General features: G+C 39.1%; 1 protein-coding gene across 6 annotated transcripts in view; it reads right to left on the reverse strand.

The window, feature by feature from the left end:
- SORCS1 (sortilin related VPS10 domain containing receptor 1) overlaps positions 1-26267 on the reverse strand; it is a 590109-nt gene that overhangs the window by 82564 nt on the left and 481278 nt on the right. For all 6 annotated transcript variants that reach the window (XM_024346619.3, XM_009459224.5, XM_003951748.5 and 3 more), the window contains exons 11-17: positions 23123-23225; positions 22747-22823; positions 20804-20895; positions 18534-18641; positions 16363-16480; positions 14734-14864; positions 11185-11298 (exon numbers count right to left, since the gene is read on the reverse strand). In XM_024346619.3, coding sequence (XP_024202387.3) covers positions 11185-11298; positions 14734-14864; positions 16363-16480; positions 18534-18641; positions 20804-20895; positions 22747-22823; positions 23123-23225 — 743 coding nt within the window. The remainder of the gene's footprint in view (positions 1-11184; positions 11299-14733; positions 14865-16362; positions 16481-18533; positions 18642-20803; positions 20896-22746; positions 22824-23122; positions 23226-26267) is intronic.

Consider the following 26267-nt stretch of genomic DNA (forward strand, 5'->3'; position numbering starts at 1 on the left):
TGCACTACTGCACTCCCGAGCGAGATTCTTTCTCAGAAAAAGAAAAAAGAAAAGAAAAAAGATGAAGGCAATATTTTTCTTTGTGAAAGCAAAACTGGAAGGAAGCATTAAAAGTCTTTGTAATCTGTGACTTTTCTATTTAGTAGATTTTTTTTTTTTGACATTTTGAGGTGGTGATGGCAAAATACAGATGTTTTTGAGTATTCAGTGTATACTAAGGTGACAGTATCTTAGCAGCTTAGCAGATCTCAACCCCATCTACCCTTTGGAATTAGCTGGGGGGTACTTTTAAAATAGATGGATACCCAGGCTCTGCAAACAGAAATGCTGATTTAATTGAGAATTATGCGGATCAGTTTGTTTTTGTTTTTAGGTTCCCCTGGTGATGCTAGTTTGCAGCCAAGGTTAAAGACTACAAATTTAAGAAGTCAAAAATAATAGATGTTGGTGTGGATGTGCTGAAAAGAGAACACTTATATATGGGGTAGGAATGTAGATTAGTACAAATTAGTACCACGTCTATGGAAAGCAGAATGGAGATTTCTTAAATAACTAAAATGAGATCTACCATTCGATCCCGCAATCCCACTACTGGGTATCTACCAAAAGGAAAAGAAGTCATTATAGCAAAAAGACACCTGTACATGTATGTTTATCACAGCACAATTCACAATTGCAAAGATATGGAACCAACTTAAGTGCCTATCAGCTGATGAGTGGATAAAGGAAATGTGGTGTATATACACCATGGAATACTACTCAGTCATAAAAAAAGAATGAAATAATGTCTTTTGCAGCAACTTGGATGGAGCTGGAGGCCATTATTCTATATGAAGTAACTCAGGAATGGAAAATCAAATACCACGTTGTTACCTATTAAGTGGGAGCTAAGCTATGGGTACACAAAGGCATAGAGAGTGGTATAATGAACTTTGGAGAGTCAGAAAGGGTGAGGGAGGAAGGAGGGTGAGAGAGAAAAAACTACATATTGGATACAATGTATGCTACTCAGATGACGGATGCACTAAAATCTCAGACTTCATCACTACACAATCCATCCATATAACCGAAGACCACTTGTACTCCAAAAGGTATTGAAATAATATATATAATAAATATATATTATATACCTCAAAAATATATAACACTGTGTGTGTGTGTGTGTGTGTGTGTGTATTTTTTTCAAGAAAATAAATAAACACTACTGACCTGAAGGTTAAAACTAGTGTTGTAGAACCAAATTGTCGGAGTTTAAATTCATTCTCTTACTCTATGAATTTGGGCAATTTACCCATCCTCTCTCAAATCTTTGATTCTTTGCCTACAAATTAGGGATAATTATGGAATCTTTTCCTAAAGTTTTTGGGAACATTAAATGAGACAATGCATTGAAAAGGGCTTAGCATAGATTTCAGCACATTTAGAACGTAATAAATATTAAAATATAAAAAGTTAGAAAAAAGTATTTAAGTATCAAATATTAACTTGCTATGATATTTCAAGTTCCCCCAAAATAAAAGTGACGTTCTTATTGCCAAGGTCGTCTTAAGATGAAATCCAATTATGTCAATTCCTTTCTTAAAATCATTCAAAATTTCCCATGGGCTTATTCTAAAGAGTAAAGTTCAGGTTTAAAGTAAAGATCCACGACCTGACCTTAATGCATTTTTCTAGCATCGGCTCATTCCCATGGCCTGACATGCGCCCTGAGCCAAGCCATTCTGTATACTAAATGCCTTCTTCTGCCTGTGCTGTTCATTCTGCCCGGGATGCTCTTTCCTACTGGCAAACTTCTACTCATCCTTTAAAAAAAAAACATCAGCTTCAAAATCACGCTTTTTGTGAAACCTCCTCTTCCCTTTTGTCACGGTATTTATCACATGCAACCAAGGTGAAATTGGAACTCTAGGTCTTCTTGTACCCCAGGGGGTGTTATTGTCATTGAGCAACGGTGGTCCTCATTTGCACTCACAATAAAAAAAAAAGCATAAATAGTTTAATTTCTTGGCTTGTGCTATGTGCATTTGCTTTCAAGGGAAAATACTGCCTTGTTACAATGACACTAGACTTAATGAAGCAGGAAATGAAGGAAGCCTTGGGGATGGAGAAGGGGGCTAGTTCTTGATAGAGTATGTGGCTAAGACTTAAAATCTTCCAAATCCACCACCTTAGTAATGTAGGCGTGCAATGACAAAACAGCTATATGTGTTATGTTCATGTGTGTAAATTAAAAGAGCTATGTAACTATAGATTTCTTACATGAAGATACAGGGCTACGATGGCATGGCTTAACAATGAGGGTAGAGAGAGATTCTTCTACCCCTGCATCCAGAGAAACTGCTTCTGAAAAAGCAGTAGTGGTGGCAGCCTAGATTTCCTGATCTCCTATTATATATACCAGAATAGGGATTATACCAGACTTCCAGGCTGACAGACCTCATTGGTGGCTGTATATTAACCATTGTGACTCTTCATCAATAGACACAGGCAGCCCCAAAATGGTCATTTATTCTTTAGCTGGGATCCCATGTGACAAGGTATGCTCAGGAGTGGCAACGTGTCCACATATCAACAATAATCTTATGTAGCAGCCATAGCATCAGCAATCAGGAATAGACTTCCATGGCTGGCTAAGCAGGCTTTCCAAGTTTCTCTTTTCAAGGCAACAGCTCTTTGGACTATTCCCCTCAACGGAGTAAACAGACCTAGAAATTAGCGGATAGGCATAAGACAGAAGACCAGGTAAAAAGAAGAAAGCTTCTCTTGCATTAAGCAGGACGGAAGCAGACGTCATTTAATTTGAATAGTAATAGGAATGTGACTTCATTTTGAACATGAGCTTGATGAAATGGTGAACTGGGACATATGGCCACACACACTTCACTAAATCACTTAATATCAAGAATCATACTGATTGAGAATGGCTCACAGAATCCACTATCTGAGCCCACCAGTTGTATGACTAAGTTATATGAATTTGTTTTCTATCTTTTGAGGGCCTACAGTCCAAGGAATTCTAATATTGAATCCTTTCAATTGGTCATGGAAATGTTAAAGCTTGAAGGGGTCTCTAAGATCATCCAACACTATCCTTTTGTTTTTCACATAAGGATAAGGAAACACAGTTTAGAGAGTTGCACCTCACACAGGGGACGACTGGCACGTCTGGGACTCTGGACTAAGTCTGGTGTTCTCTTGCCACTGTACCATAGCACCAGGATAAGAATTGTTAATGCCAAGGCCATTGATGTGGGCAAGAATCGCCATGTGAGAAAGCAAGTCTCCATGTACAGTGATATTCACCTTTTCCTTCATTTCCCAACCCCAGTGTCATGCATGAAAAGATGGAAAACCTCATTTAAGAAAGGTTTTCTTAAGAAAGTTTTCTTCAGAAAGTTGACTCTGTAGCAACCAACAATTATTGAGTGTGTGCAGTGAGGCTGTATGGTTCTTGGCTAGAAAACAGCTACAGAGGCCCCTGCAGTGATGAGTCTGTAAATAATGCAAGTGATTGCCTTTTTGTGGACTTTAAACACATGCACCATTTTAAGGGCCAATTATTCTCCTTGACGCACACTGAAAAATATCCTTGAGAGGAGATCAGACCAAACATCAAAACCCCCACAAGGCAACCAAAACAGAATCACCTGGAAAAGACCAAAGCTCCAGAGACACTGGAAATAGCAAATCCAGGAAGTGGCAGGTTAGCAGAATCTAAGTGTTTTATGGCTTATGTAGAGAGGAAGTTTTCAAGTTTTTATTTTTAATTGACATATTATACATATTTATAAGATACAGTGTGATGTTTTGATACATATATACATTGTGTAATGATTAAATCCATCATATCCATCACCTCAAACATTTATCCTTTCTTTGTGGTGAGAATATTCAAACTTCTCTCTTCTGGCTATTTTGAAATACACAACATACTATTATTAACTATAGTCACTCTACTGCGAAATAAAACACCAAAAGTTATTTATAAAAAGCATCTTTTAAAACATTCCAAATGTATCTTGATAGTATAAACATAATTATTTTGCTAGAATTTATGTGTGTATTTTTTCTTGGACCCACTATATATTTGTAAATAGATACCGAACTTAAACTTTTTAAAAATGTCTTTATTGTATAAATATCCCCATTGGAATCTCTTGAATCTGGGAGGCAGAGGTTGCAGTGAGCCGAGATCACGCCACTGCACTCCAGCCTGGGCAACAGAGTGAGACTCCGTCTCAAAAAAAAAAAAAAAAAAAAAAAAAAAAAGTCCCCATTGCATATTGAGAAACTAACCCTGAAGAGCAGTAAGAACTGTCTTTGTACCTTCTTCCATGAGGAATTAATGGCCCCTATAAAGAAACTCTACAGATAGAAATTTCTAAACATACTTTATAAAGCACATCTAGAAATATCTCCAGCTTAATAGCAAGAAGAAATCTTTCCCTTGAGAAGATTATCTTGGTTTCTTAGAATAAACCAACCCAATGCCCACTTTATTTTATATTTACAGAATCTTTTACCATTGGCATGAAACAAGTAACATGCTAGTTAATTTAGCAACTTAAATTTTGCAGTATGCTCCCCGGTTCCAAAACAGTATAAACAAGATTTAACCATATATAAGTATCACTAAATGAGCTTGTGCTTGTGGATGTGCATACTGAGATATTTGTAGATACCGAAAGAGAAACAAAGAGGAATAAATTTGGGGTTATTTCGGCACTAACATGAAATAAAATACAAATGAATACTGCTTTCATTTTATTTGAGCAAAAGGAACTCGTTCAGTAATCAGCTAAATGCATTATCCGGCCTGAGTGGCATAAAGGGACAGACGTGCTTTGGTGTACAGTGCTTTCATCACTTTCTAATTATGTAACTTTATGAGCCTATGCAGGTTACTATTTTTGTTTTACAAATGAGAAAACAGAGACTTACATTAAATATGTCTCAGATATTATTACTGCAGTGACAATTAAACATCAAATACATGTCTGGACTGTGGATTCATAACAAAAGTAAGTTTTTTCCCTTCTTTCTTTACTCTAGAGGAGTCTTCAGACAATAACTATTGGTGATGGTACACATTTTGTAAGGTGATGACTATGTGCTAGGCATTGTGCTACATGCTTTACATACAGTGTGACATTTAATCAAATTCTGAAGGCAAATAGCAAAATGTTATAGGTTAAGGAACTAAGGTCAAGGAAACAAAGTCACTTACTAAACATAACAGTAAATGGCAGAGGTTAGATTGAACATCCTTAATTGTTTCATTCCAATTACTCACTTTTTCACCGAACAAAACATCTCCAATTGTATTTCACTCTCAATCCCTAACAGGCTAAGACCCCAGTACCAGCCTCCTTGCTTTCCACCTTCATGTCAAATGACATGTAGAAGCTGTGAGGGCAGAGGCTGAAGAGAGGCAGGGAACCAATCGTGGAGAACACAGCAGGCTCTACTGTTCCACTGTGTGGGTATGAGAAACCCTGACGCCGCTGGACCAAGGAGCAGGACTGGTGGTTACAGCCACCTGGAGGGACATTCTGCACCGAGTTCACTTTTTATTCCATCCATCCTTTCTAAGTCCTAGCCAGCAACTAAAACAAAAATTGTGCAACCATTCACTTCTACATAGTGAAGATGATAAATATTTTGGCATCTCATCAAAATAGCATTTTATTGGGCACAATAATAACCGATGCCAGGATTTCCCCATCATGGAGAAGCAGGTAAACCTGAGAACACTGCCATATACACAGGGTAATAAGCTGACAGTGAAAGTAACCATAGACATTTATAAAGTGAGGTATTTAAGAACTTTTTTTTTTTAAAGGAATGATTTCCTGCATGCTTCCAAGTAAACTCTCAGAAAGGTGATGCTGGGGGGTTTGGTTATTCACCCCACTTAATTCATTTTCCCACTGCATGTCTGTACCATGAGCTATGCTGTAAGAAAAGTGTGAGACAAATGAGGTGCCCAGGGAGCAACATTTATGAAGGGGCTCACTCTCTGGCCAGCCCTACACTTGCGATTCCTTTGCACTTCATCCCAGCCCTGAGGCTAATACAGATTCTGCACTGACTGAGCATGACGTGACCATGGATGGCTTAAAACGGCACTGGACACAGGGTTCCCAGTGGCTGCTTAACTCTATAAGCATGCAGGCATTGGCATCTGGGCTTGTCCTTGAGAAAACTACCACTGTGGCCCTTCCCCAGGATCATTTCTTGTTCTTTTTGCATGAAATGACCTTCCTCACCTTATTAATTTGGCTAAATCCTACTTCTCCTTCCCCTCAGCTTTCCTTTACAGAATCCACTGGCATTTGAATTTTAAAGGAGGACGGCACTTAATACAAATGAATCTCTAATTTTTGGGACTCACAGGCAGCCAGTGAGCAGGAAGCTAGTGTTTTAACCCTTACAAGGGAGAGATGTGGCAATGTCTGATACCCAGGTCTGAGACGTACCCAGTTGGCTGAGTGGAATTTGCATTATGAGCTAACAGAAACACCTCCAATTGCCAAAAGAGACTTAATTATCTTTGTATTATTTGTATAACAAGTTTTATGGGATGAGAATATTAACTGCAGCATTATTTATAGTGGCAGAAAAAACAAAATAACCCAAACATCCATGGAGGAAGAATAACTGATATTATAATAATACTTAATGCTATGAAATTAAAGAAATGACAAAGTGTCCTTATATACTCTGGCTTAGAAAGATGTTTAAGACATATTTTTGAATGAAAAAGGAAAATAGAAGAACAATGTATCTAGTAGGAAATCACATATAAAAACAACCTCCCAAATTAATTTGTGTATTTTCTCTTGGGACAAGTATTTACTAGCAAATGCAAAGAAAAGTATTTAGAAGCATGCATATCAAACAGATCACAGTTGTGTGGGGAAAGGGGGCCAGGATTGGGATGATGATGTAAATTGGCTTTTAAACATATAAAACATACACATTTATTTTGTAACTAAATATTTTTTAAGTAAAAATCTAAATGTATAGTGGCAGCATTATTAGTGGCTACAAGATTATATACTGAATCTGCTTATAAAATACCACTGAATCAACACATAGCCAAATGACATCTGTGGTGAGGGGCTGGAGTGACATTAAGGGAGGCAGAAAGTTCTTTTCCAAGTTCACCAACATTTTACTTCTTGCCAACTCTTGAGTTGGCTACAGACACTGCTAATGGGAATTCAGTGGTGTGAGGCCTTCTTTGTAGATGATTTCAGGCCTTTGTCCCAGCTAAGGGTCTTCGTGTTCCTAATGCAAAATGTGTAGCTTAGACAACATGCTGATCAGTGGGGTTATTATTGACAACCATTCCTGTGACTTTAGTGTATAAGACCCTATTTGGGTATTCACTCCTCCACCTGTGAGCATCTTACTTACGAGAGCAGGACATTTACCATACCCGCTGATGGCTGGTATTTATCATATGTTCTCTTTACACCAGCTTGCTCACCAATGCTGATGCTTTTCTGCAAAATCTTTAACTGGAACAGACGAAACCAGTGGACGTGGCAACTTAACAAAAATAATTTGGGGTCAGATGCTATCGTGTAATACCCACAGAAATGAACAGGCCCCTGAGAGTGAAGGTGGAGTCCTAGAAGGTAGTGTTGTAATTTTGTGACTACTAAACATAACAACTGCATTGACCAACATTTATATACCTGGACGCTTATTGCTAAGTCACATTTTAATTGACATTATGATTTTAATTTTATATGGCAGAGATGGTATTCTTTTTGAATATAAAATTACTTAATCGTCGCTGATGTTTTATTTGATGTTAGTCAGAATTTATAAGATCTCAAATGGGCCAGGCACAGTGGCTTATGCCTGTAATCCCAGCACTTTGGGAGGCCGAGGCAGGTGGATCTCAAGGTCAGGAGATCGAGACCATCCTGGCTAATATGGTGAAACCCCGTCTCTAATAAAAATACAAAACATTAGCTGGGCTTGGTGGTGGGTGCCTGCAGTCCCAGCTACTCGGGAGGCTGAGGCAGGAGAATGGCGTGAACCTGGGAGGCAGAGGTTGCACTGAGCCGAGATCGTGCCACTGCACTCCAGCCTGGGTAACAGAGTGAGACTCCGTCTCAAAAACAAAGAGAAAAAAAAAGATCTCAATGAACTGAAGAGTGAGGGGTCACAGGTATCATTCAGCCTTGGTCTATGATTGAGTAGCATCTGGAACAATTTGATCCCTCTGTGTTTCAGCCTCCTATCATCAATACCAAAGACAGACTAATATAACTTCCTTGACTGATTGAGCTGGTTAAAAAAAAAAATCAATTCTTAAATTAGCTTGAGGGGTTTCCAATGCCCTTTACAGTATCTAAACATGCTAGTACCAGCAAGTAATAAAACTCCTGTCTTTTGCATTCCTTCCCCATTAAGTTTAGTTATTTTATCAACCTTTTCATTTTTTTCCTCCATGGTACTACGCTAAGACCTCACTGACCCATTGCTATAAAAGTGTTATTTATATTTCCTTGGATGTCGTGTTATCACTCAAAAAAATCATAGCTTATTCCTTTATTCAAAGGTTCTAGGAATCCCTAACATCAGAAATAGGAATCATTACAATCCTTGTCTATGTGTTTTCCTTCCTTGAAAAGAATAGTATCTATTATTTTGATAATCTTTTATAAAAATTAAACACATTTAAAATTTCAAATACAGAGTACAAAAATGGAAGTCTCACCCCCTCAAGTGGATTCTCTGTACTGTAGCTGGCTCAAGAAAGGAGAAGGGGCTTTGTCAAGTAAAACTGGCTGATTGGTAAGGTTCCTATCTCCTTACTTCTCCTTTCTCCTTCTTCCTTCCCTTTTTTTTTCTCTCTCTCTCTTTTTTTTTTTTAAATAGATGGGGGTTTCCCTACGTTGTCCAGGGTGGCCTTGAACTCCTGGACCCAAACGATCCTTCCTCTTCAGCCTCCTGAGTAGCAGGGACTATAGGCATGTGCTACCACAATAGCTTCTTTTTAACTTTTTATTATCAGAACTTTCAAATATGCATGAAGAAAAGTAATGTAATAAATTCCCATGTACTCATTACCCATCTCCAAAAATTATCAATACTTATCTGCTTTTTAACATGTTAAAACAAAACTCACACAAATATGTATCTCTAAAAAATAAGACTTATTTTTTTCTTAGCCTAGCCAAAATGACTTTATCATGCCTAAATATATAATTCTTTAATATCACTTATGATGGGTAACTTAATATGCGAACTTGACTGCGCCATAGTATGCCCAGATATTTGGTCAAATGTTACACTTCTGTGGGTTTTTTGTTTGTTTGTTTGTTTGTTTTGAGACAGAGTCTCACTCTGTCGCCCAGGCTGGAGTGCAGTGGCACGATTTCAGCTCACTGCAAGCTCTGCCTCCCCTGGGTTCACGCCATTCTCCTGCCTCAGCCTCCCAAGTAGCTGGGACTACAGGCACCCACCACCACACCTGGCTAATTTTTTGTATTTTTAGTAGAGACAGGTTTTCACCATGTTAGCCAGGATGGTCTCGATCTCCTGACCTTGTGATCCGCCCACCTTGCCCTCCTGAAATGCTGAGATTACAGGCGTGAGCCACTGCACCCGGCCACTTCTATGTATTTTTAAATGAAATTAACATTTAAGTCAGTAGACTGAGTAAAGCAGATTGACTTCTCTAGTGAGGGTGGGCCTCATCCAATCAGCTGAAGGCCTGAATTCAGCAGGTTGACAGTTCCCAAGGTAAGAGAGAATTCCTTCTGCCTGATGGCATTCATATTGGAATATTGGCTTCTTTTCCTGCCTTCGGTCTTGAACCGAAAGATAGGCTCTTCCTGGGTCTCAGGTCTGCTGGCCTTTGGACTAGAACTACAACATTGGTTCTATGGTTTCAGGCCTTCAGATTCGAACTACAACTACACTGTCAGCTTTCCTGGGTCTCCAGCTTGCTGACTTACCCTGCAGATCTTGGGACCCACCTACCTCCATAATCGAATGAGCCAATTCCTTACAATAAATCTCTCTCTTTTTTTTTTTTTTTTCTTGAGACAGAGTCTTACTCGGTCACCCAGGCTGGAGTGCAGTGGTGCGATCCCGGCTCACTGCAACCTCTGCCTCCTGGGTTCAAGTGATTTTCCTGCCTCAGCCTCCTGAGTGTCTGAGACTACAGGTGCACACCACCATGTGCAGTTAATTTTTTTTTTTTTTGTATTTTTAGTAGAGATGGGGTTTCACCATGTTGGCCAGGCTGCTCTCACACTCCTGACCTCAAGTGATCCGCCCGCCTTAGCCTCCCAAAGTGCAGTGCTGGGACTACAGGCGTGAGCCACTGCTCCTGGCCAATAAATCTCTTTCTAAATAAATATACATCCTATTGGTTTTGTTTCTCTGGAAAGCCCTAACTAATACATTACCTGAATTAGTATATGTTCAATTTTCCTCAATGGCTCAAAAGTGCCTTTTTACAGATCATTTGTTTGAATCAGAATTTAAATAGGTTCTACACACTATTTTAAAGTTTATAGATACCTACTACATTTGAGACAAATTTATGATTTTTTTTCCTTATTATAGTATTTCTTAAATAATATTGCATAAGCCCCATGACACAGAATATTAAACACCAAATTTCAGAATGTGATTCTGGATTTACAAAGGTCAGAATGCATGTTTAAATGTGTCAAGACTGAACATAAAGAGAAAGCAAAATACATTCGTATTAACACTAGTATACTTTTGAAAAGTCAGTGAGTTCCTTTTGTGATTCCAGGTTCCACATCTATAAAACAGGAAATGCAAATATTAAATATCTATTTGGCCTTTCTCATCATGGATACAATGAGGGTAAAAGGTAACTTCACAGGATTAAATAGCTTGAAAACAAAGTGTCGAGAAAATGAAGACACTTTTAATATCATCATTGTGATCTTCAATCAAGAAACATTTCTCTGTTTTAAATTTGCAACTGGAATCTTATTCTCACATGAAACTTGCACTATTAGTGCAAAGTTGTGCTTCATTGTTAAAATGAACAAAAGCAATTACATTGTGCTGTAAGGAAATACGCTTGGTCCTTGATCAGAAGTAATTCTGTCAGTATAACACGTGCTGAAAGGCAGCAAAGGTTGGCCTCTCAAGGTCACTACTCCAGACACTTACCCAGTACTATTGAGGTAACTCTGTCCCAAGCTGCAATCCTTTGACAGAGAGGATGGATTGAACCAAAATGCCGGCAGGCACTGGCCATTGCTGTGTCGCTCATAACCATAGTCGCTGTTAGGAAAGAGCCGAGAAAAACCTTTCACTAAGGTGGCAAAATTACTGAAAACAATTCTACGTCAGTCCACAGCCAAGTTCTACACTAATCAATTAGTCATAACAAACAAAAATAAAAACAAACAAACAAAAAAAACACAAGCATTCCCTGAATCAATGACTTCTCAAAAATAGAACTTTTTTCATAGAATATCTATCAATTATTCAGGAAAATATCCTACACAACTGGTCATTCCATTTAAACACTCTCAAGCTGAGAGAGTAGATTGTGTTCTCATTAGAACGATACACAATACAGGTGGCTGGGCCCAGAGAAAGCTGTAATGAGAAAACGGGTGTGGTGGAACTCAACCCTTGGTGAGAAATTCATCGCAGAGTTTAACACGGCCACATGTGGCACAGTCCTCATTACTGGTGATGTCTTTGGGATGCTCTTCCAAGACATCTGGATCTACCAAGGAGAGCTGAGCCAGGTCTCTGTGTACACTCCATATGCTTCAAAGTTACAGCCAAAAAGGAAATGTCCTTCAGGAGTGTCTCGAGCATTCCCCTAAGGAAATGTTTCACACTAGGCAGTTAGCGCTGCCACTTGGGACTAACTGTTTTAAATCCTCTCTCTACTTTGGAAAGAGCCAAAGACTTCCCTCTCAGCCTCCTCTCATTCATGCTTCCAGGAGCCTCTGAGTTGCCTGATATTCTTGGCTTCTGGCAGATGAACCTGGGCACAGAGAATGACAACAAATTGCACCTCCACATGCACAGACAAATTGCAGGCAGCAATCGGCAAGCATTAGTATGAACTGGCCCATCTGTGTAATGGAGGTGAGATGCTGGCACACAAGGGTCAGTAAGGGAGAAATAGGCTCAGCTCAGGGGCCTGTCACCAGGCAGCTGGTACTTAGAATTTTGCACATACCAGCAGGATTTGGTGCTGGTTCAATGCAGCATGGGTAGGAAGACTTCAGAATTGCTGCCTATAGGACAACCAGTGTTTGCTTCAGGAAGTTACTTTACAAATGCTGGAGAGGGACAGGCAAGGTCATTTGGGGGACTGTCCAGGAGAGGGCCAAACCAAGGAGAAACACTCAGTGACAATCACCTTTCATTACACTACAGCCAGGTGTAATCACCGAAACTCCAGCTACTGGTAGAAACCCAACAAGGTTGTGATGAGCCTTCCCAAACATTTTCAGAAATCATGCAGTGACAGAAATCCCACTGGACCAGAAAACCTTACAATGAACTCCTTCACGATTCATTTCCCACTTCTCAGAATGCATTTCAGCTGATGGGATGAGTAGCCGATTCCAATCACAAATGAATGCAGGGATTGGGCCAAGACTAAGGGGCACGAGAGATACGGGACAGGAGAAATCTAATTGCCTTCCTTATCTGGTATTCCTTTCATTCTGGACTAGCTTACAATTGAAAAAGAAAAATGACAACAACAACAAAAGACTGGCTTACTTTGAAGCCTGTAGAAAAGATTCCCAGAGAAGCAAATGTTTCGAGGAGAAATCAGGACATTGGGACATCTCATCTCATCTCATTTTTTTTTTCTCTTTGGTTTTCTACCAGAGAATAAATTTGCCTCCTGCTAAAGAATGGCTGTTTCTTAAGGCAAAAGCTAAACCACTAATGTAAGATGCTAACTTCCTTTGCAAATCTTCCTTGAGTACAGTAAACGAAGAAGCAGCAGTGGCTTCAGAAAGAGGGATGCAATGAATGACTTAAAATCTCAGGGTAGTTTTCCCTGTGAATGCATTTCAGGATGTTAGTCCCAAAGGGTAGTACAGAGATAAAATATTTTTGTCATTGTAATAATATTGCACTGACTAAAACAGAAGTCACACTGGGGAGGCCCCTGAAGATTTCGATGATTTGAGCTCCCTGAAGATTTGAGCTCCAATGTAACTGAAGCTCTGTTGCCCTCTGGCTGAGCCCAAAGAGATACTTCATTCGCTCTTGGCTTGGCGTCCTCACCAACAAGGGGATACAGCTGTGGGTTACTGGTCTGACGGCTGGCTGCCACTCTTGTCAGACCTTCTTAGTACTATTTATTCAGAGAATATCTCCAGATGTCTACCATAAGAGAAGGCTTAACTTTTCTAAGATATGTGATGTGTATGTACACAGTATCTCAGTTCAGTCACTGATATTTTAATGATTCAATATGTAACCTGAGGTTGCTATACAGCTAGAAATAAATTGTTGAAAAATGACTTTAGTTCTTATGCGGGTCAAGTTTTAATTTTTTAACACATATGTACATATTTAGCGATTGTGTTTTCTAAATTAAAAACAAATAAACGAATACATGAAAAACAAAAGAAGAGGGAAGAAAACAATGGAAAATGAGATGGAAAATATCAAGGGAGTTACCACCTACTTGTCCTCAATACTTTGTAAGCCTTACCTGAACAATTAACATTGACAACAAGCCAAGGGCTTCACAGTGCCCACAAGCTAGCTTTCTGCTGAGCAAATGTCTCAAGAAGGACTTTATGGCACTCTGAGTTTAGTTTAACCTCTAAATGTCTCAGTACTTTTCCAGTTTAAATTAGCTTAATCCTGGTAAAGCAAAAAGTCTCCTTTATCACTACGTTCACCGAGTTACAGATTTGCAATGCCATTGAATCCATCCTTGCTCTGAGTTCAGCAACATCTTCCATGAATCTCATAAGCTATGGTCAGCTAACTACGAATCGAAAACTTGCAGGGACAGAAAATTTACTGCCTTAAAAGGCTATTATTCCACTACAGGAAATCCTAGATTCTAGAAAGCTTTCATCTTGAGCATAGATGTTTGTTTGCTCCCTAAAAAGTCCACTTAGTGTTTCCAGTGTTGCTGTTTGAAGCAGCACAGAAAGAATCTGCCTTTTTTTTTTTTTTTTTTTTTTTTTTTTTTTGAGATAGTCTCACTCTGACGCCCATGCTGGAGTGCAGTGGCGCGATCGTGGCTCATTGCAATCTCTACCTCCTGGGTTCAAGTGATTCTCCTGCTTCAGCCTCCCGAGCAGCTGGGATTACAGGTGCCCACCACTATGCCCAGCTAATTTTTCTATTTTTAGTAGGGACGGGGTTTTACCATGTTTCCCAGGCTGGTCCCAAACTCCTGACCTCAAGTGATCTGCCCCACTCAGCCTCCCGAAGTGCTGGCATTACAGGCATGAGCCACCATGCCCGGCCAAATCTGCCGGTAATGAAGATAATTACCAGCCATCTTCCGAGTCCTCTTTCAGTCTAAAGAAACTCTTGATTATCCCACATACACATACACATAGCTAGTAAACTATGAGGTAATTTTATAAGAATATGAAGCTGGCCACTTAGCCCTATGTATGTTACTATTATTTCAATTCTAAGCTTTCATTCAGGCCCATGTGGATTTGATACACCAAATGGCTCCAGGAGATAATTGCACAAGCTCACCAATCAAAATCAGCCTCAGTGCAGACACAGGGTTCAGATTCCATAGCTCCTGCATATTTTCCTTGCATACACTTCCGCTCTGATTTTCGCTTCTTATATATCCTTTTTGCTCCCATGATACATGCTTCCCCCTGTAAGCAGAGAAGGATCACAGATACTTGGGCACATAGCTTGGACTTTCTCTGCTCCACATGAGTGACATTTAGGGAGACATTTGCACATCTTAGTGTAATGTAAACTTTGGTAGCCCTCTTTGTGCTAACAACATTTTCCTTTTGCGGTCTAGAGCCCTATTATACAACCTGACTATAAAGGCAATCCTAACAATCATTGAAGATTATCAAACAACATCCTTAATTTTGTGTGCACTTATCAAGCCTTTATTTGGCAAAGCGTTGGGTGCAGTGCTATGAAGGACACACAGACTCAGCCTGTACCTAGTGTATTGCCAGTAAATCTGCAGTAATTAAGTTCAATTCCCCTATAATAAAAGATGTATACAGTTGGTCATTTATGAGGGCATGAAAGAGGAGCATTGCTAAGAAATATAAAGATCCATTTTGCCTCGATTTATTATGCCTCTGCCCACACAACTTTACAGCACAGATTTTAATGTTCCTCTACCAGACAAGCGAGAGAGCTAAATTCAGTGTTTTCCCACAAAATAAATAAAAGCTTTGAATATCACAATGCTTGTGCATCCCAAAGGAGAAAATATCAGCAATGTAAATGAACGATTCTATTGTTAAGCCTCTGAATAGGGTGGGTGTTTCCAGCTAATGCAGGGCCCACTATCAGACATTCCTCCTTTTGTGTTTCTGAAAGATCAGAGTAGAATTTTGCTTTATCTACTGTACACCGTCTTTCTTGAGCAAACTCACTTTAACTGGCTTCATTATACACCTACATTTAAATATATTACTTAGTCTAGGTTTGAGGTATATGACGTTTTTCTGCCTGAATATGGTGATGGCTTTGCAGCAGGTACTTCTACCAAATCCTTTGAGAGATCTGCGGAACGACTTGTACCTTGGGAAATCAATGGAGAGACACTTCCAGCCAAGCATTTTGATATAAGCTGGATATGTGAGAGGCCAGGACAAAGGAAAGTTTCCTATTAATAATTCTGCATTCTCATACCAGAAGTACCTTGCAAGGAGGCAAAAAGTACTATATAGTTCCAAGGAATCAAGGCAAAGGGGAAGAAGGATTTCTCCGGCAACACTCACCCAGCATAATTTTGTTATTTTATGTCTCTGCTTGCATTGCTAGATAAAATTGAAGATATCTTCCTCATACCTGCCCCCACCATGCAACCATATGACATTCTCAGATGAATTATGTTTGGATCTGAGTGCTGAATTGGTATTTCATTTTGAGTTGTAAGCCTAAGCCAAGCACATTCGAATTTTATCTCATTATATCCTAGCACAATAAAAACATAAATGACTTCACAACAAGCTACTAATGGTGAGTTTGTTCACTGCTGTGGAACACAAATGTGTAAGAAAACAGTTGATGGACATTTTGGCCTAGAGCATCCTAGTTCCTATACCTTAGCAACTAGCTTTCCCCCAACACCACTCAGGCTTCCTGCCCAGGCCTTAGTCTCAGTTCTTTTCCTCCTACCTGGCTGTGCAGCTGCCAGGGTCTGTAGTCCTCTTCGGCACACCGTCTATCAAAAATGGACTTGTAATCTACTTTGACCAGCTGCCATTCAGAGCGGTGGCTGAAGTGTCCAAACACTCTACAGAGTTCATGGTGATAAAAATAATTACAATGATAACAATGTAATGAGTAATAACAAGAGAGAGCATTTGTGGAGTGTTCACCCTGTGCTAAGCACATTACATGAATCATATCATTTAATCCTCAAAACGCATTCATGAAGAGGGTTTTTTTTTTTTTTTTGAGACGAAGTCTCGCTCTGTCACCAGGCTGGAGTGCAGTGGTGCAATCTCGGCTCACTACAACCCCTGACTCCCTGTTTCAAGCAATTCTCCTGCCTCAGCCTCCCGACTAGCTGGGATTACAGGCACGAGCCACCACACCAAGCTAATTTTTTCTATTTTTAGTAGAGATGGAGTTCCACCATGTTGGCCAGGATGGTCTTGATCTCCTGACCTCATGATCCGCCCGCCTTGGCCTCCCAAAGTGCTGGATTACAGGCGTGAGCCACCGCGCTTGGCCGAGGAGGGTACTATTACTGGATCCACTTCACAGATAGATAATATGAGATTCAATGAGTTTTGTTAACATTGCAAAAACAAAATCAAGTCATAATAACAGGTAGAACCAGACCCAGAGTATTTAATTCAAGAGCCCACTTGTACATATTGTGCCACAGGATTGGTTGAGAAAATATGGTTGAGAAAAACAATCATAAATGCTGTATTCTATGTGGTCCAAGATTAGACTTCTAGGTTATCTTGCTAATGTACATAGTTCCCATGGTTTCCATGCTATTTTACTTTCCCACCAGCCCCTACTGAAAGTGATCAGCAGAACCAAGTACTAATAATGGTTTCCTACACTGTACATTCTACTCTCTTTACTCAGAGAGACTTAAGTATTTACTGAGATGTTTGAATTACCAACCATAGGTTTGAAGAAAAGCCATGAAGTGGCCTGTTGGGTCAGTTTTTTAAAATCTGTTTTGAAAATATAAAAATTGAAGAATGGAATGCATTGCTAATTTAGCTATGTTTCTCATTGAGAAAAGTGTAGCTATTAGGCATATTAGATTTTTATTGTTGTTTTCTACCATTAAAAAGTAGAAGTAGTAGGCCAGGCGTGGTGGCTCACACCTGTAATCCCAGTACTTTGGGAGGCCGAGGCAGGTGGATCACAAGGTCAGGAGATCAAGACCATCCTGGCTAACATGGTGAAACTCTGTCTCTACTAAAAAAAAAAAAAAACAAAATTATAAAAAAATTATCTGGGCGTGGTGGCAGGCACCTGTAGTCCTAGCTACTCAGGAGGCTAAGGCAGGAGAATGGCATGAACCCAGGAGGCGAAGCCTGCAATGAGCCAAGATCATGCCACTGCACTCCAGCCTGGGTGACAGAGTAAGACTCCGTCTCAAAAAAAAAAAAAAAAAAAAAAAAAGTAGTAGTGGTAGGGGAGAGAATTAACTTACCAAGTATTGACTTTGGCTTGAAAGTTTTCATTGATGACCAGATCAACTACTTTATAACCTTCCCTTTCTATTTTCCATGTCCAGTTTTCCAAAGGAAGGAACTATCACAGTTTCATACTTGAAATTCAAAGTCCATGTATTGAAACCCATAGGCAGCGTCATTAATCTTTCACAAATTAATGATCATCACATTCCAGACAAAAAATGAGTGTAAATGCAATTTCACAATAATAGACTGTTCTCATGATTTTCCTAATATGCCTCACAATTGGGTTAGGTAAAGAGCCAGGGAAAAATACAATGCTTTGTGGCATTTTGATGAAACCATGTTCTGACTTAAAGCGAACTCATTCCTATATACCTGAGATTTTCTACATATCCAGGTTCTTTATTACTGAAGTTTTAAATGTACAGCTTTATTTCCTACTGAAATCGTCACTTCTAATTTCTCTAAGCGCCTCAGTCTGGGTCTCCTAAAAACTATCAGAGAACCAAGAAAATAGCTGCCCACATTTTTCTTCCCTATTTGCTGTACACTCTTGCAGTAAGATGCAACAACCTTGAACCTAACAGCTGCAAATCAAACAGGCTTAGCTATAAAACATTTTTGTGGATTACTCTTTTCTATGAAGGCTGGACCACATCATACTTTTCAACTTACGTCATGATGAGAGTCTCTTCTCCAGGCTCACCCAGAACCCCATCCACAAAAAGTGGAATAGATGTGAAACTGTATTTGCTCCAAGATCTCCCTTCATCAAAACTCAACCTAATGATATAAAAAATATCAGTCATCAGATCTCCAAAGGAAAAAAATATGTCATTTCAAAGGAAAGATACTCTCAACCCAGAGATAATACATTTTAAAAATAGCTGAGACTTTGTCAAAATGAGCCTTTCATATGAATAAGTATTCTTAATTATATCAGAAAGTAGAAATACAGTTAGCCAAGCCACCGGGACACAGATGTATTAAAACATCAATAAAAGGAGAGCTACAGCTACATTAAATGAGAATAACTATAAGTCTTTTATAAAATTGTTGAAAGTTTGGATATTTTATTATATCTTAGACCTCAAGCTCTTGACCCTGTCCAAAATCTCTCTCCTGTCTAACAAGTCTTACAGGTGATCCTGAAGAGCGATGACCTTGTAAGACTTACTTAGATTTCAACCAACCCATCTCTAAGTGACCAAGTCCTCAGTGTGTCCTTCTTACAACTATAAATCCTGGTTGACCTTACTGAATGAATGAGTACAGGATAGGCTCTTGAAAGCAAGAGAAGATAATTCTTCAGTCCTGATGGTCACTGGAATGGTCTAAATGCTTGAGTCCTCTCTAAAATTCAAATGTTGAATATCTAATCACCAATGTGATGATATTAGAAGGTGGAGACCTTGGGAGGTGATTAGATCCTAAGGGCGGACCACCCATGAAAGGAATTAGTGATCTTTTAAAAGAGGCCTCAGAGAAGTGCCTTGCCCTTCCACCACGTGAGGATACAGCAAAATGGTGCTATCTATAAACCCAAAAGTGGAACCCTCATCAGACACTGAATCTGCCAGCATTTTGATACTGAACATCTCAACCTCCAGAACTACAAGAAATTAATTTCCGTTGTTTATAAGCCACCCAGTTTATGGTATTTTGTTATAGCAGGCCAAATGAACTAAGATGGCCACCCAGGACCTTTTCTTTCCTCTGCATTTCTTTATGAATGCCCTTGCCCAAGCTTAGCCTTTTTTTTTTCTCTCTTTTGCAGCTTTCCCTTCAGTCATCAAACTAACTAACAGTAGAAGGAAAACCAGGCTTTTGATTTTGGACAAACTCATATATGGAGAGAACCACTTTCAAAAACACAGTTAAAAGAGCCTATTGATAACTCCTCTGGGAGTTAGTCCTTATACATCCATCTGTGGGACATGCACAGGCAGAATTGTGGAATATCACCTCAAAAAAGAAAAATAAGAAAGCAAGATCAGGAGAAATGAGACTGGAGCAGAACTGTCATGCGCTGATCATCTCTGTGTGGAATGCAAAAATGGATATGGATATTAAGCTCCAGGAGATGTTATTTGGGAAAGGTGACTGCAAGAAGTCAAGCTATTCAGAGACTATACCTGATCACGAACATTGTTCTACCTGTAATCGTGCTGAGAGAATAATATACTGGTGAGGGTGTGAGGGTGAAAGTATTATCACATTTGCAAAGTATAATGCAATTTCTCTCTCATGGAGTAAAACTCTCCCTCTCTCTCTCTCTGTCTGTGTCTCTCTCTCTTTCCTACCTCCACTGCTCTAGTAGACCTTGACATTCTGAAACTGGCCCAACTGTCCCATAGAACTGATGTTTATGGTTTCTTTGAATAAACACAGAAATTGATCCTCCTTGTCTTAAAACTTGAGAAAGTTACATTTGTCTTATCTGAGTTCTTCTCTCAGGAAACCAACCATCAGGCCTCCCAGGTAGTATCAAGGAGCTGAAACTTACCAGATAAAGACATCTGGACAATGAGAAGCCAGACTACTTACCCATCATGATTGCCTAATTGACAACTTGCTTCCTGTTGACCACTTCCTCCTCCTCACCTCCTCTTCTTTACCCCTCCCTAATTCCTGTTTCCTTACACCTGGTTACATTTCTTCCCTCTATATAAACCCCTATTTTTAGTCATCAGAGAGATGGACTTGGGACTGATTGCCCATATCCTTGGCTGCAGCACCCAGTTAAAGCTTTCTTCCCTGGCAATATTTGTTGTCTCAGTGGATTGGCTTTTTGTGTGGAGAGTAACAGGACCTGAACCAAACCTCAGCATTTTGGTAACAGATTTACTACAAAAACAGACACGGTTTAATAGCCTGACTCCTAGACTGATCTTAGCAGTTCAGGACCATCAGGTGCAGATTTCACAGGCAGCATGTGCCCTTACCAAAGATGTCGAATTGGGAGAGATGTGTGTTTCATAGCAACCAGGACTCCACCTTGATCCAGGTACAAAACACTGTGTTCTTCTTCAAAGATCTGGATGAGGAAAACACATACATGGACACACATCCACATCCACACATACCCAGGCTTCAGAGAATCAGTCTTCACATGAGAACAAAAATCCTTCTCATGATAAAAATAGGTTCCCCTAAATCTTTGGGAAAATAAAGCTATAGAACAGTTCTTCCCAACATGGGCTATTGTACCATTGGTGTTATACAAAATAATATTAGGTGTGTATAAAATAAATTTGAACAATGAATATTTATGGGTTCATGCTTAGATTCCTTCATTTTCATGATAATTTCTATTGATTCCCAGTTATGATGATGTCAGAATATTGCTTAACTGTCATATATTACACATCTCTAGACAGAGGGAACCTTAGAAATCATTTACTCCAACAGTCTCATTTTCATAAATAAGAAATCTAAGGTTTAGAGAGATGTGGTAACTTGCCTGAGATCATGCATACAGTAATGGATAGAGCTTGGACTTGCTGCATTACAGTGCCCTTTCCAGATCTTATTATTTTGAAGTTTCCAACTGTTATCAAAGAAAACTGTTCTTGTTTAATTAATAGATGTTCCACCAAAATCATGGTGAGTTCTGTTGTCATCTTTGGGTACATGTGTCATTTGGTCTTTCTCCAAATGTAGAGAAAGAAATTTGAAGTCAAATGGAGACATAATGGAAACAATCTCTAGATCCTTTCTGTATAAGATGCATGCTGTTTTCTCGTCAGATTATTAGTGTAGCCTTGCCTGGAGTTACATTACAGACAATCTTCTTCCAATTTGTTTATTTCTTATACCCAAGATGCAACCCAAGACTATAGAAGTAAAGACTTCTTTGCCTTGCTTGGGGTGTTGGAAAGAAGAAAATGGGATCCTGGCTCTCTATTCTCCAGAGGAAGTTTACTTAGAATAGTCCAGGTTTCTACATACCTCCAAGATCAATTGCTATGGAGTTTCTTATGCAAATTTATTCCCTTCCTCCTCCGCTCAAAATATCAGAATCCCACTGAGGATCTATAAAGGGTCTGAAGCTAAGAAATGGCATTTGGAATATAATGTGGACACCTCTGTCTAAAATTTAAAGGAGAGTGCTCTCATCGCTAAGTGTGATTACCTGTGCATTAGATTTCAATTTACAGTGCTAGTTATTGTATCATAATTAAACGTCAGTAGGTTATTAAAACATATTTATTGAAGTATAACAACCATGCATTAGGTGCATATCTTGTTAAGATTGCTAAACCTCATTAAATGCCTGTTTTGTAAGCTATGGGTATCTAATTTTCATTCAGAAGAAAGGCAGGAAGCACTTAAGCTAAACACACTGGTTTAAAGTATTCCATTTCTACTTTCTCTAACATATGCATCCTGATGGTTATTACTCTGTCTTTTGCACATGAGATTTAAACATCTCAGAACACCACCTGGGTAATGGCCATTTCTATATCTGCATTCCTTCCTATTCTGACTTCAAGGCAAGGGGAATTTATGGAGCCAACTCAGCATTAGATACGTAATCTACCCTTAAGGCTGCATATTCCCTATATGATAAACCCTTAGGAATTGTGGTTTTCATCTGTGGGAAAAATTTAGTCAGACTTAATTTGGTTTCATTGTGACTTATAAACACCCTTACATGCAAGCTCTGAATAAGGAACATCTTTATTAAATGATAAAAAATCAAATTCCATAAATATTTGCTACACTCCAAGATTTAAGACTTTTATATAAAAAGGAAAAATAAACATATTCACAGTCATTAGGATTTATGTGTAGCACCGCTGAAAAAAGTTCCCAGATTTGAACCAAGCTGGGCAATTTTTATGTTACTTAAACTTCAGCGATTTGACCCAGGGTATTTTCTTACCTGTCTCCAGGTGTTCCCTGCATCTGAAGAGACAAACATGCTGATGTCAGTGTCTGACAATTCAGAACCTATATTACCTAGAAAGAGAACGGTGCCATTAGTGAAAAGAACTTTCTGCAAAAGCAACAATGGACTATATTGGCAGGTGCATTGCCTGAGAAAGATTTTGACTGCAAGCATTCTGTCTGTGCAGGGGTTTTCTGCAGACTTGCTTCAGGGCCAATGGTTTAGGTGCCTTTCAAAACTATTTTTAGCTTGCTCATTAAGTTCCAAGTACAGATATCTAGCTTCTTAAAATAAACTTCCAAGTACAGATATCTAGCTTCTTAAAATAAACACTATTTACCACAGCCAGCAAACCAGGCAGGCTTCTTACCTGATGCCACTATGATGCTTGGAGCTGTGTCTTTGCTGGCAATGATCCCTGATGTGTAGGGATTCTCAGAGACCTTCAGGTGAAGGTGTAGCGAGCAATAGGGCTGAAAAGAGAAATAATAAGTGCCACAAAATCACATAATCAAAATGGTCATTTGAAGCTCAGAATCAGATCATCCATCCATCTAACCAACCATCCCGTTTACCATACATCCATGCACCACTCCAACCACCCATTGTATCTATACCTACCCAACATCTTCCGTCCCCCTAATATCTAGTGTCCACTAAGTGTAAAACAGCCTTCAAGTTAGTAAAGACCACCTTCATTTTAGGTATAATCTAATTTGGTCTTTGTCATTACAGAGCTTACAATTTATATAGAGGGCATGAGATCCTTCCATTAATTACCATAAAAAGAGAATCTTTTAACAGCCATAAAAAATGAAGAGACAAAATAGTATGAGATTCTAGAAGGTGGAGAGACTATGCTGAACTTTGAATCATGAATGACTCCAAAAAGAAAACAGTGCCTGAAGCAAAGATGGATAGGCTATGAACAGTAGGTAGATGTTCAAGACGTTAAAGAATATTTCAAGCCTGAGTAACAGCAATAACAAAGAAAAAGAAGCAGAAAAGCTGAGCAGCACAGTATGTCGTCAGAAAAGACTGAAGAGGAGAAATGGGATATGAAGCCAGGAGAGAAGGTCAAGTCAAGCTGGGAGGATTTTGAAAAAGTAGGTTGGCATCTCTTAGTCATTCTCCATTTGAGACCTTCGTCTCAGTTGTATAGAAAAAGTATGTGAAATTATCCAAACACCCGCCAGACAACTGACCCAGTATCTCTACCAGGATATTATCAGAATCAGAATTATTCAATATAAAAGTCACACTTGTAGACAAAATGCACTAGTAGTAAAAATTTAAGTGAAAATGTAAGGGACTTGTTTGTGCAGAAACCTCATTCAAATTATCTGACTGAAATATCAACAGTTTTCAAGAAAAAAGGATAATAAATCTTATATGAATTTTGTTTAAAATAGTTCTTGTACTGAGTTGTCAAAAAATATAAGTTTGTGTTTGAACCCATGTTTCTTTTCATATCTCAGGAAGATTACTTTCTAATCTTATCAATTTGAGTTTCTGGAATCACCAATGTATCTCTGTTATTACTTTTATTCTGTTCTGTAAGTTTCAGCCAGCAGACATTCAGACACCTACAGATACAATGATTAAATTTATATAGGATGGAGTAAATGACAAAGTGAAAATGAAACTCAGGAATAAAAACAGCCAGAACGCTGGTGAAATAAAACAGCAGATCGCAATGGGATATTTTCTTTACTGCCAACAAAGTAAAACTCTCAAGGTGCACTAATGGTAACAAATGATTGGTTTTGCATAAAAATTTCATGTAAAGCTTTCAAAAAAAGGAGTTTTGACTTTATAATGTTCTATAGGACTAAAGAAGACAGCCCCTATTAGAAGAAATATCAGGCCTAGACTCTTGGCTTTTATTTGTCCAAGAGGAAGATTAGAACAGATATAATTAAATGCTGTGGATGCTCCAGAACAGCATAGTACAACACTCAGATGATGTAAGACAGGGTAAACCAGGAGTGCAAAACCAGTTTTCCATGAAAGTCTTCCCGATAACTGCAGCCTATCAGGCTCTCCTCTCCTCTAATCTACAACAATTTATTTCACTATGCACAATCTTGTATTATCTATTTCAGGTACATACAATTATATCTCTCTAAGAATATACTCTATAAATAAAGATAACTGATTAAGTACTGCTTTGCATCTTCTGTGAAACCTAGCATAGAATCTAAACAAGATAATAAATAGAAGCTTGCAATATCAAGTAATGCTTTTTTGTTGGGACATGAAAGATATCACTTTACTATTTTACTCAGAGCAATGCCAGGAGTATGTGGGCTGGATTATCAACCACATAATCTGAATAATGTTGTGAGCATCTGTATGGCATTCCAAGAAGTAGACTACTGCTTGCGGGTTATCCCTAGACACATAAGCTTAACAGAGGACTTTCTGCACCACCAAACACAGGAGGACATCCCTAGCCAGGAGAGCACCCAACTTGCAATCTTAAGCCAGTTGCTTGCCACTGCTGGAAGATTTTGAGTTATTTGCCACCTGACCTAAGGATTATTTGGTAAGGGGCAGTTGCCATTACAAAGGAAAGATGTCAGGCCGGGCATGGTGGCTCACGCCTGTAATCCCAGCACTTCGGGAGGCCAAGGTGGGTGGATCACTTGAGGTCAGGAGTTCGAGACCAACCTGGCCAACATGGTGAAACCCTGTCTCTACTAAAAATACAAAAATTAGCCAGGCATGGTGGCGGGCACCTGTAGTCCCAGCTACTCGGGAGGCTGAGGCAGGAGAATGGCGTGAACCCGGGAGGCGGAGCTTGCAGTGAGCCGAGATCGCGCCACTGCACTCCAGCCTGGGCGACAGAGCGAGACTCCATCTCTAATACAAAACAAAAACAAAAACAAACAAAAAACAAACAAAGAAACAAAACAAAAAACAAGAACAAAGAAAAGATGTCATTTTTCCATTGGCTACCTCAGCATGCCTCTGTTGCTATGGCTTTCAGAGGGCTGAGATACATTAATCTGAGGAAAAAAGACACCAGTTCACTCAGTAACAGCAACATTAGAAATGATCTTTTGGTGTACTTTTCTCTCCACTCTCACATTTGTAGTACTGGATTGCCCCCAGCTGGTATAAGGAAAATATTCTGTGGCTTTTTTTCTTTCATTTTCTTCAAGGAAGTAACATAGTCCACACGAATGTTTAAGGAAAAAACAGTGCGAAGTGATTCATCTTCACTTTTTTAACTTAAGCTGTTGTACTGACCAGTTTTGGACATTTGTCCAAGTTAAGTCATAAATAATTAATATAGTTTATATTAGTATATTTTATTATAATGCTTATCAAACCCCTCCAAGTTTCTGAAGGACACAGGACAAAGCTCTCCAGTCCTTATGCACATTTTGCCCAGGCTGGGGGCATATCATAGGCACCTCTCTTCATTTCTCTTGTCTTCTGCCTTCTTTTCTCTCATTAGCAAATATGTGCTGAGTACCTACATATGCTAATAGTCACAATAGTTATCT

Source organism: Pan troglodytes, chromosome 8 (genome assembly GCF_028858775.2).
Source record: "Pan troglodytes isolate AG18354 chromosome 8, NHGRI_mPanTro3-v2.0_pri, whole genome shotgun sequence".
In the NCBI taxonomy this organism is placed as follows: Eukaryota; Metazoa; Chordata; class Mammalia; order Primates; family Hominidae; genus Pan; species Pan troglodytes.